This window comes from Prionailurus viverrinus, chromosome A1, assembly GCF_022837055.1.
Source record: "Prionailurus viverrinus isolate Anna chromosome A1, UM_Priviv_1.0, whole genome shotgun sequence".
Lineage (NCBI taxonomy): Eukaryota > Metazoa > Chordata > Mammalia > Carnivora > Felidae > Prionailurus > Prionailurus viverrinus.
The window spans coordinates 144267309-144279908 of record NC_062561.1 but is presented as its reverse complement, the minus strand read 5'-3'; the positions used below and the strand labels follow the sequence as shown (position 1 = coordinate 144279908).

At 35.5% G+C, this 12600-nt stretch overlaps 1 protein-coding gene across 2 annotated transcripts in view; it reads right to left on the bottom strand.

The window, feature by feature from the left end:
- TENT2 (terminal nucleotidyltransferase 2) overlaps window positions 1-12600 on the bottom strand; it is a 71952-nt gene that overhangs the window by 14775 nt on the left and 44577 nt on the right. For both annotated transcript variants that reach the window (XM_047849115.1, XM_047849125.1), the window contains exon 13: window positions 3700-3836. In XM_047849115.1, the coding sequence (XP_047705071.1) occupies window positions 3700-3836 (137 nt within the window). The remainder of the gene's footprint in view (window positions 1-3699; window positions 3837-12600) is intronic.

Sequence of the window (12600 nt, the reverse complement as noted above, 5' to 3'; positions counted from 1 at the left end):
AATGAAAAGCCAAAGTCACCAAAATTAACTAGACAGCCCTATATGATGTAGATTTCCTTAACTCTTTGAAAGCATTTTCTTCAATTCTCTTCCGGGCACACTGGCCTCTTTGTTATTCCTTGAAGATGTCAGACAACCCCCATCTCAGGTTCTTTGTCTTTGCACTTGCTTTTCCTTCTGTTTGGAAACCTCTTCTCCACAGACACATAACTCACACATTCCTCTCCATCATTTCTTTATTAAAGGTCACTTTTCGGGGCGCCTGGGTGGCTCAGTCGGTTAAGCGGCCGACTTCGGCTCAGGTCACGATCTCGCGGTCCGTGAGTTCAAACCCCACACTGGGCTCTGTGCTGACAGCTCAGAGCCTGGAGCCTGCTTCAGATTCTGTGTCTCCCTCTCCCTCTGCTCCTCCCCTGCTCGTACTCTGTCACCCTCTCCCAAAAATAAACAAACATTAAAAAAAAACTTTTTTTAAAAAGATCACTTTGGGGCGCCTGGGTGGCGCAGTCGGTTAAGCGTCCGACTTCAGCCAGGTCACAATCTCGCGGTCCGTGAGTTCGAGCCCCGCGTCAGGCTCTGGGCTGATGGCTCAGAGCCTGGAGCCTGTTTCCGATTCTGTGTCTCCCTCTCTCTCTGCCCCTCCCCCATTCATGCTCTGTCTCTCTCTGTCCCAAAAATAAATAAACGTTGAAAAGAAAAATTAAAAAAAAAAAAGATCACTTTTTCTGTGGGAATTTTCCTTCACCATGCTAAGTAATAAACTGCAATGCAGGCATTAAAACTGTAAGAATTACATATACCAGAAACTCCTTTTTTGCTTTTGCTTTATTTTTCTCCACTTACCACCATCTAACATGCTAGACATTTTGTTTGTTTATTGTCTATCTCTCTATAGTACAATACATATGCAACGTAAGCTCCATGAAGACACTTTTGCCTGTTTTGTTAACTGCCATATCCCTGATACATAGAAAATAGCTTGATATGTAGTAGGCACTCAATGATTTATTAAATGAGATGAAAAAAATCAGAATAAGAAAGGAGATGGCTGGAAAAATTAGGCCTTTGTAATTTCCTTCTTAAAAAATGTATTTAAGTATGTAGGCATGCATTTTTAACTTGAGATAGACTAGCAGTAATGGCATGTGATTAGGCAGCCAGAGAATAGAGGATTAAAAAATAGGTAACCTTTTAAGGTTCCTAGAATCTCTAGTACCTAGGAGTTTTTAAGATATTTAAAACTTAAATTTTTCCTTTGTTTTGCTAAAATACAAAATTATTACATTCTGACTTTTTTTTTCCCTTGGTTCTCTGAGCTACCTGATCCTTTTTTTTATTTTGTCAGTTCCCTGCTCCCAGGTACAGTTCTAGAAGTATGGCTTCATTTTAAGAATTTTCAGCAGGAAGGTTTGGGAAAAAGCTGTGAGTGAAGCAGATAGGAAAATCTTAGTGATTTTTAAATGGCCATACCAAATTTCTGCAACATTTATGCCATGTACTCAAGTGTTGCTTAATAGGCACTTAATTCTGCCTTCAAGTAAAGAGAATTTTTTAAATGAGTATCTCCAAGTTCAGAAGAAATCCTTACAAACATTTCTAACAGCTGCCAGAATTCCTCTGAACAGCACCTAGTTCATTGCCATGACTACATTCTTGGCAGTGCTCTCTCCAGTCAAATTTCTGAAAATATCTGGTATGAAACAACAATATACTTGACAACTGCACTGTATGATGAAAGAATGGGTGAAGATGTCTCCTAAATCATGTATCATAGTGGTAACAAATGCATCCAAAAGTTCAAAACCTCTTCTGAAACCTCAGCACCCTAGCCAGTATCATTTGGTACAACCGGCTAGTTTCTGTTAATACTAAACTAACACACAAACCTGCACATCTACCATCTTGTTTCAGTCCAACAAAGCAGTTGATTTTCAAGGTACTGGTATCTAGATGTTCTAGTCCTAAACTGCACGTGGTAGAAATATATATTTTTTCTATGAATCCTTTCCCTCTCTTCAAACTTCCCTAATTTACAATAAAACAGACGATGCCAATATATTCTAAAAATTAAGAATATAGTTTTGGAGTCAGGCCCCAGACTGAATCCCAGTTCTCTAACTATCTAGCTGTACTGCCATAGGCAAGTTTAAAGTATACAAAGTATACAAATTCCCTAGGCCTCACGGGGGATTACCATGAGGATTATGAAATAATATATAGAAATCACTTGGCATACTGTAGGACATGAGGTACTCACTAAACATTAGCTACAGTTACTGCAACATCTCAAAAATCTTAACTCTAGAATAACCTTTACAGTCTCTTACATCCCATGTCTCTTATTTCTTGTCTTTATAAATGAAGGCCCCTTCCTTTTTATCCTTATTGCCTAGACTTACACTCTGGTGCTGGTCATTTTTAACGGTGATTATTTTAACTTCATTTTTATTCAACTACTTTCCTCCAGCATTTTTCCTACTCCTTTTCTTAACCCAATTCAGTAATTTTTAAGTCACCTTTAGTATCTTTGCAACATGTCTGTAATCTTACCCTCTGCTTCAAAAGTATTTATTTATAGCAAGTATTTTTCAAGTAGCCACTGTCTGGCACTAGGGTAGGTAATGGAGACACAACTGTAAACTAAACAGGCACAGTATGGTAAAAGCTCTGCTTTGAGGAATTTAAATAACATTACTTCTTTCATGCCCTATGTTTCAAATCATCTCCTACGAGGCAGGTTTCTTTAGAGCTACTGCATCACAGCAAACAAAACAATACTGACACTGCAGTAAAGCATCATAGTTAAGAGTATGGATTTTGCAGTCAAACCCAACAGAAATACTCCCCTGACTAGCTGTGTGATCTTAAGGAAAGTTTCTTCACCTCTCTAAATGCTTCACTGGTAAAATGGGCATAATATAATACCATATGATATGGTTATTATGTAAACTGAATGAGATAATACATATCTGTTTAAAACAATTTTTCCCACCTAATAACAGCAATTTATTACAAATGCTATTTTCCCTCTCTCCAAATCTCTTCCAAGTGGCACCCTCCTCCTCTAACTTTGTACAACTCCTAAGCTTTCCTCCTTCAAGCTTTTCAGAGGAGCTGCAAACAATCTCTAATCCCACTCAATCTGGACTAAGAACTCCCTTAAGAACTTTCAGTTAAATCCAGTCTGATTATACACTTTAGTGTTCTACATTTACCTATCACCCTCAGAAGAACAAAAAAAAAAAAAAAAAAATGGAAAAGGAGTATTCCTTGATTTTTATTCATACTAACACAACTATTCAGGTATCAAGTATCCAGAAGATCTTTTCCCAAGTTTGTTTTAGCTGTGTTTATGATAAATCTTAACTTCCTAAAAACAGATGTTTCAAACTATGCAGCACCTATACAGGGCCATCACAAACATTTATTCAGGCCCTGCTATGAAAAGAGGCAGGTAAACATAAAATGAAATCGCTACTGAAATCTACTAAAATCGGGCTTACTGAACTGTAATTTTTCATTAGCTAGGAATGTGAAATCTACTTAGTTCCTAACAATTAATCATTGGAATATTAAATTTTATAAACTGTGTATTTCTAGACAAGGCTGTAGCACTGAAACTAACAAATATAGCTTCCGACCAAAACTGTAGCATTCACAGAGATCAATGAATAAACACAATTTGAAATTTTCACTTACTCAAATTCTGTAGCATAATATTTAAGAAAGCCCAGTAAGAGGTCCCCAAGATTTGATTCATTCTTCGAGAGGTAAGGAGGAACATTACATGGAGCTTGATGTACAAGATGCAGCTGTATAGCAGGACTAAAAGATTCCTGTCAAAAAGAAAAAGGGGGAAATATAAAGCCATTTAAAACACACACTAAAAACTTTACAAATCCTGACCTAATGCTCTCTGAAGAAGAGAGAAGAAATCTTTATGTTGGCAGTTTGGAAATCTGAAGTTTTTCTCCTACTAAGGATTTCACCAGTATTTAGAGTATGCCAGAAAATACTTAAAAAACTAAGAGATTCTAAACCTTGGCTGAGGTATATCACTCATTTAAATGGATTCCTACAGTAGCAAAAAATTTTCTAACTCATAAACCCTTACTGTACATACTAAGATTTCATCAAATTACATATGGATTTCTTTATAAATGTATCTCCTTAACTGCTTCTACAAGGAGCAGTTGTACTTTATAAAGGGTTAAATCAAGCACAAGGTAAGAGTGTTTTCTAACTGTCACTTAAAATTTCTCTTAGAGGCCATAAAAGTAATTAATATATGTATAGTACTTATACCAATTTTAAGATTCTTAAAATTTTATTTCATTTTTGTATTTTGTATCTTAATGGGAAGGAAAGACAGAAATTCAACATGAATTAAACTTCAAAAGACAAAGAAGGCAGGGAAAAGAAGAAAGATAGGAAACAAACCAGCAAGCAATATTCAGCAAACTTTTACCACAATATTCATAAAGGAGGGTATCATTCGCTTGTAATCCATGCTGAAACAACACACTTATTGGAAAGAATACTAATGGGTACTTATCTTTTTGCTGATAGTATGCCATTCATTTTCATGTATGATCTTTATTAGTAACAAATTCTGGCTCTAAAACATACTGAATGAACTATGGAGATTCTAACGTAACACATATCCATGTATTAGAAAAAAAACTTTAAGGTAATTTGAACACTGTCCTTAAGATGGGTTTTCTACATGCCTCTTTGCCATCAGAGTAATAGATTTTTTTTTAAGCAACTTGTTCAGGCAAAACAGCTTATCCTTAAGGTTCCCAAATACCTAACAAATCAACCTTCGGTTTATGGATATCAATTCAATTAGTAATGTCTAAGTCACTCCATTAAATTTTAAAAAAAGGCTCCCAAAAAACTAAGCTGATACAGAGAAACAGGGTAGTGCATCTATTTAAAGGCAGTACTCGGGGTGCCCGGGTGGCTCAGTTAGTTAAGCATCTGACTCAATTTCAGCTCACATCATGATCTTACAGTTCATGAGCTCAAGCCTCACATTGGGCTCTGTGCTGGCAATGCGAAGCCTGCTTGGGATTCTCTCTCTCCCTCTCTGTCTCTGCACCTCTCCTTTCACCCGCTTGCAAGCGTGAGTGTGCACTCTCTCTCTCAAAAATAAACAAACATTTTAAAAAATTTAAAAAATAAAGGTAATCCTCAAAACTCCCAGTAAAAATAAAGGAGCAAGAAAATAACAAATTCTCTCCCTGTCCTACAATTCTATCAATAATTTTTAACTACCAAGAAGTAATAGATTATCTTTCTCTCAGAAGATCATTCTACCCCAACCACAGTTTGTAAAGCTGACACTCCTAAACCTGGAACTTCCCCTTACACTTCTCTCAGATTTAGTATTACATTATGAGACTAAGGTAGAAATCTACATTGTCTCTCCAACTAGGGGGAGTACAAGAGAAGCCTCAATTCCTAAGAAAGAGTGAAAGCAGAGGGGCAGCAGGAATACTGCATCTACCACCATCTGTCTTGTACTGGTAAGTATAAAACTGGACTTAGGACAGCATTTTAACTTGTAAAATTTAAATGTTATTTTCTGGCTAATTAAACAAAAAGATATAACATAAGTTCAAATGACAAGGAGAAGAAAAGTAGATCACTGTTAATACCTTCTGCTCAGAAAGCTTTTTACTAATTTTGATTTCTAGCGCATAGCACGCTAAGAATTCAATTTATGAACTGATGCTGAAATAAAACAGTCATTTTCTTATCTTAATTCTAAAACTGTTTGAACCTCTTTTAAAATTTTTATTTTTTTTCAATAATTTAAAAAGATCAGTAACTGTAGATTAACAATGAAGAGTTGTGAGACCTACTCTACTCAAATGCTGAATGACTTGACTAACAGTTTGACCAGTCTCCTCTTAGCTCCGTTATTCTTTTCCATGGTCACATACAAAAAGGGCCATGGCATATATACTTGGGGAGAACCGAAGGAGAAATCCAAACTAAAAAGAAAAAAAAAAGAAAGGGTCTAAAAGATGCCATAAGTAAACAGAAATTCCATTTAACCATCAGAAATCCCCATTGTTAGCAATCCTAAAATTCATATGGAACCACAAAAGGCCCCGGAATAGCCAAAGTAATTTTGAAGAAGAAGACCAAAGCAGGAGGCATCACAATCCCAGACTTTAGCCTCTACTACAAAGCTGTAATCATCAAGACAGCATGGTATTGGCACAAAAACAGACACAAGACCAATGGAATAGAATAGAAACCCCAGAACTAGACCCACAAACGGATGGCCAACTCATCTTTGACAAAGCAGGAAAGAACATCCAATGGAAAAAAGGCAGTCTCTTTAACAAATGGTGCTGGGAGAACTGGACAGCAACATGCAGAAGATTGAAACTAGATTGAGACCACTTTCTCACACCATTCACAAAAATAAACTCAAAATGGATAAAGGACCTGAATGTGAGACAGGAAACCATCAAAACCCTAGAGGAGAAAGCAGGAAAAGACCTCTCTGACCTCAGCCGTAGCAATTTCTTACTTGACACATCCCCAAAGGCAAAGGAATTAAAAGCAAACATGAACTATTGGGACCTTATGAAGATAAAAAGCTTCTGCACAGCCAAGGAAACAACCAACAAAACTAAAAGGCAACCAACGGAATGGGAAAAGGTATTTGCAAATGACATATCGGACAAAGGCCTAGTATCCAAAATCTATAAAGAGCTCACCAAACTCCACGCCCGAAAAACAAATAACCCAGTGAAGAAATGGGCAGAAAACATGAAAAGACACTTCTCTAAAGAAGACATTCGGATGGCCAACAGGCACATGAAAAAGATGCTCAACGTCGCTCCTCATCAGGGAAATACAAATCAAAACCACACTCAAATATCACCTCACGCCAGAGTGGCCAAAACGAACAAATCGGGAGACTATAGATGCTGGAGAGGATGTGGAGAAACGGGAACCCTCTTGCACTGTTGGTGGGAATGCAAACTGATGCAGCTGCTCTGGAAAACAGTGTGGAGGTTCCTCAAAAAATTAAAAATAGACCTACCCTATGACCTAGCAGTAGCACTGCTAGGAATTTACCCAAGGGATACAGGAGCACTGATGCATAGGGGCACTTGTACCCCAATGTTTATAGCAGCACTCTCAACAATAGCCAAATTATGGAAAGAGCCTAAATGTCCATCAACTGATGAATGGATAAAGAAATTGTGGTTTATATACACAATGGAGTACTACGTGGCAACGAGAAAGAATGAACTATGGCCCTTTGTAGCAACATGGATGGAACTGGAGAGTGTCATGCTCAGTGAAATAAGCCATACAGAGAAAGACAGATACCATATGTTTTCACTCTTATGTGGATCCTGAGAAACTTAACAGAAACCCATGGGGGAGAGGAAGAGAAAAAAAAAAAAAGAAAAAAAAGGAGGTTAGAGTGGGAGAGAGCCAAAGCATAAAAGACTCTTAAAACTGAGAACAAACTGAGGGTCGATGGGGGGTGGGAGGGAGGGGAGGGTGGGTGATGGGTATTGAGGAGGGTACCTTTTGGGATGAGCACTGGGTGTTGTATGGAAACCAATTTGACAATAAACTTCATATATTGAAAAAAAAATTAAAAAAAAAAAGAAATCCCCATTGTTGGTAATTATTTACATTACAGAAAGATTCTCTGCTTTAAGAAAAATTTCACCAAAGAATTTTTTTTAAAGGGAGCTGCCCCATTGCACATGTATTTAAAAATAATATATGCTACCTTAGATACGAGTAGGCAGAACTTTAACATATTAGAAAACACATAAAGAACAACTGAAAAGTCAAAGGAATTACATCCTAAATCCATGGAAAAACAATTTAACTGATAGAATGTAACATCTTTCTAAACGCATTTGGAGGTGAGGTGGGTTATCGATACCTGCTGTTTGTTTTTAATGTAGGGAAGACATCTTTATTCTGTAATGACTTAATTCCTGCAAACATCTGCCAATTGATATTTAAAGATTTTTGAAGATCTGTACCTTCTGTACCTTTTTTTCCTTTTCAATCAATGCCAATTTAAGAAAAATTTAACTGGGCAACCCTTTGAAAAACATCTGAAAAGTCTCAACTTTTCTTTGCCCATAGAACTGCTTCCCCCCAAAATGGCAAAAACATCTTTTGCCAAATTCCATCATTTTCTGACACTGTGCCATAATATCTTACCTTCAAAGTTTGAAATTTAGACAATTAAGCACTTTCTAGAATAAAATAGACTGGCTAAACTTTTACTTGCTAACTGTTCTTTAAAAAGATACATGCCTTAATTGAAAGAAGACTATTTTTTACCTCCAGGCAAACAGAGAAATTTAAGTTACATAGTATTCTAACAATATAAATTATTAGACCCTATATATAAATGTTGAGGAAGGTCTCAAAGAAAAAGATAACTGATATAGACTACTTAAACAGAGTTCTGCCTAAATAGAAAAAGAGCTAAATGATATATTAAAGTCTCACCAACCTTTCTTAATTATACGCAGATTACCACGAATTCGGTGATACATGTTAAAGACTGATCATGAAATTTCCTTTAAATTATATTTGCTTTTAGCAAAATGTTTAACATTTTGAAAGCAACATAAGCATCATAAAGTAGAAACACTATAATGAAGTGGTTAAGAGCATGAGCTCTGGAGTCAGAATTAGCTTTGAAACCTTCTCTTAGCTCTAGGAACTTAAATTGCTTAGCTTTCCAAAGGTTCAGCTTCTTCATCTATAACACAAGGAAAATAACAGTACTCATAGAACTGTAATAAGGATTAAATGATATAATATATGTAAAGCATAGCAGCAATAGTATTACCTATATAGTATTTAGTATATTTAGTATAGTATGTAGTATAGTATTGCCTATATAGCTTGGCATCATTATTGTTATAACTGTACATTATCTTTTTTTTTTTAATTTTTTTTAACGTTTATTTATTTTTGAGACAGAGAAAGACACAGCATGAACGGGGGAGGGGCAGAGAGAGGGGGAGACACAGAATTGGAAGCAGGCTCCAGGCTCTGAGCCATCAGCCCAGAGCCCAACGTGGGGCTCGAACTCACGGACCGCGAGATCGTGACCTGAGCTGAAGTCGGATGCTTAACCGACTGAGCCACCCAGGCGCCCCTGTACATTATCTTTTTTTAGAGCACAAGGTGGAGTGGGAGAGAGAGAGGAAGAGAGAGAATCTTAAGCAGACTCCATGCCCAGTGCTAAGCCTCACTCAGAGCTTGATCTCATGACCCTGAGATCATGACCTGAGCTGAAATCAAGAGTAAGACACTTAACCAACTGAGCGACCCAGGTACCCCATAACTGTCCAATTTATGCAATAATGCAGTATAGTTACCTCCTGAAATAATGTATTATTTCAAAATTAACTTCCTTATAACTCTTAAAATTTAAGTAATATCAACTTTAAAAGAATGTTTTTATCACTAAAAAAAACTTCCCCCCAAACTTTTAAATATGTCTTTTCAAAGGTATTCGTTTATAACCTGTTTTACATAACTAAAATCCTTCATCATACTGTACACACTTTAAAACTGAAAAAAAAAGTTGCTATATGTATACATATGTATGCATATGTATACATGTAAAATTTAATATATTTCAATACATAACTACACAGGGGAACTCTACTTCTCAGAATTCCTAACTTCATAACTATAAAAATGGCTTCCTGGAATATGAAGATGCCACTAGGGAAAGAAACAAATATAAGTTATCTTCATAAATCTCCACCTAGCATAAATCTAGGTAAATCTCACAATATACTTGCATTAAACTAAAGATCCCTTCATAAGTTTAACCCGAGTTTATACATTTAAACATTCTCAACTTCACTGCTTTAACTCAATAGTAAATATTCTGTCTTCTATTTGACTATTCATGTTGCCTTTTTAAAGTCAATAAGAATTAAGTAGTAATAATAATGTTATATAGCTTTTGAAGGTAAAGATATGGCCACAGTCTTTCATCCTTTTTTTTTCATAATTTAGTATCCAAACCGAACTGAAACACCATACCAATTTTTAAAACAATTATCATAAATTTGAGGAGAAAATACAAAAATAACTAAAAAAGCATAATATACTGAACAAATGTTATTCTATTTCAAAATTTATATCCTATTTTTAAATTCTACTTAACTATATTAGAGAAGCTCAAAATTTAAAAGAACCTTGTTCCCTTGTAAAATAAAGTGGTTTTTTTGTTACTATAAAGTTTTAAGTCATTCTCAAACTTACTTATTCAACCTGAAATTTTGTCATATATGTTTTTTCTTAAAGAAAGGTATATCTGTATAGGGACAATCAGATATACACAAATAAAATGTAATAATCAACAGAAACTAGATGAAATAATATATTAGTGAACACTACTATCATTTTGCCTTTCCTCATTCAGCACAGTATAATAGAAAAAATATCAGTTTCTGGGTCCATAATTTGTGACTGTAATACAACTTGGATCAATAATATAATCTTCCTAAGACTTAGTTTCTTCACCTGTGAATCAAGGAAAATACTACATAAGTTTACCTGTCGAGGACTAAGGACACTGTATATAAAATTTATAGAGTGCTGACATAAAATAGATACTACATAAATAATAGTTATCAGTAGTAAGAAATAAGCTGATTTGCTTGTTCCATTGGATGGACCACCAAGAAAAGCACTCTACTGATCAATTAGCTTACAAGTTTCAGATAAAATTTAAAATCCTGTTAAGAGTGGATAGTATATCCTTACCCATGTAAGCATTAATCTTATAGTAAAGATAGTATTCTTCAAATATTTATGGTAATATAACCACACTTGAAAGCAAATTAAGACATTCTTAAATCTAGCAGGTCTTGCTACAAGTATTTTTTAAGGCTTTGGGACTGAACTAGTATTAAATCTATTTCCTTGTTACAGGTATAGAAATAGGATTATTAGCACAACAGGAGTGTAGAGTATAGGGTGAGAGACAGTGTAAGTGAAGAGAAGATGGGACTCTGTCATGGGGGGGAAGCTAGAAAATTAGAAAAATGAAACAGAAGTAAAAATAAGGTTCTTCAAACTAGAATATACTAGTAAGAACCTTGGTATCCTAAAATAAAAGCAATACCTCTGCTCTGTTCTCAAGCATAGAGCATTAAACTGAGACTTTATTAGTATTTTATTTTAGTAAAACAAATTCATGCAGCACAGAGTTTAAGTGAGATTTGTGTAGAAGCATCTGTTCCACACACAGTAAGAGACTCTTTAAAGGATAAGTTTAAAAAATTTTTTTTTCAACATTTATTTATTTTTGGGACAGAGAGAGACAGAGCATGAACGGGGGAGGGGCAGAGAGAGAGAGGGAGACACAGAATCGGAAGCTGGCTCCAGGCTCTGAGCCATCAGCCCAGAGCCTGACGCGGGGCTCGAACTCACGGACCGCGAGATCGTGACCTGGCTGAAGTCGGACGCTTAACCGACTGCGCCACCCAGGCGCCCCTAAAGGATAAGTTTTAACTATTAGATGCTTTGTATGCTGAAAAATATACACAGCTCTTTCTACACGGAAACCTAGGTCTTAACAATAAAGCTGGGACAATAAAATGAAACAGTAAACACCCAGTCATTATTTCTGACCTTTCAGCATAAGCTAAATAATCAATATTTTATGGAGGGAGAAAACCATTCAAGGATAAGACCCAAAAGTTCAAGTTACTTTTATTTCTATACTTTCTGATGCTTTCATTTTCACAATGTTTATGAAAGCATAGTGATCCCTAGCAATAATTGAAACACATTATAGTAGCTCTTTATAATACCAGAAATTAGTTTTCAAAATGAGGAAGATAAGATACCCAGATTCCAAACGATTCTTATAACGGTGTCTTTACCAGATGATCCACCACAACCTGGGAAGTCCTCACCACAGCAATCTCGATAACAGTGAACCTTTCATTATCCAGCACCTTGCATGTGTGCATTACGATAATAACATGTTCAAAAACAAGAACATCAGTTCTTAACTATCAAAGGTTGTTATATTTAATTTAGATTCCATATCAAGGACTTATATTTTCTATGATACATATAAAATAAGCAAGTCCTTTGAAAAGTGATCACTCAAGCTAGATCTTTTTCAGTTTGCCTATTTAGTAATTTTAGAAAACAGCTTTTTGTAACTTCATAAAACTAAACAGGTAAAAATTACATGGTTTCAGAAGGCTGATTAAACATTCTAAACAGATAGTTTAAATATTATTTCCAAATACAACCAGGAATAAGGATGATTATGGAGGAAAACAGAAATGGTAGGACTATAAAACAAGGAAACAGAATTCTGGAAAAAAGGAACACAAAAAACTGGAAAAGAAACAAAAGTATATAGATTGTGAGTTATGTACATTACCTAGGTTTCTCTAAATTCAAACTGAGTATATACCAAACTTTTTCTAGTAGGCACCCTTCACCACTTTCATGTTTCCAATTAACTTCAGAAGGATTCTTAATATTATGCACTCAAGGAGTGTAAGTATCAGTGTTACTCCTTTTGGTGTATTAGTTGGT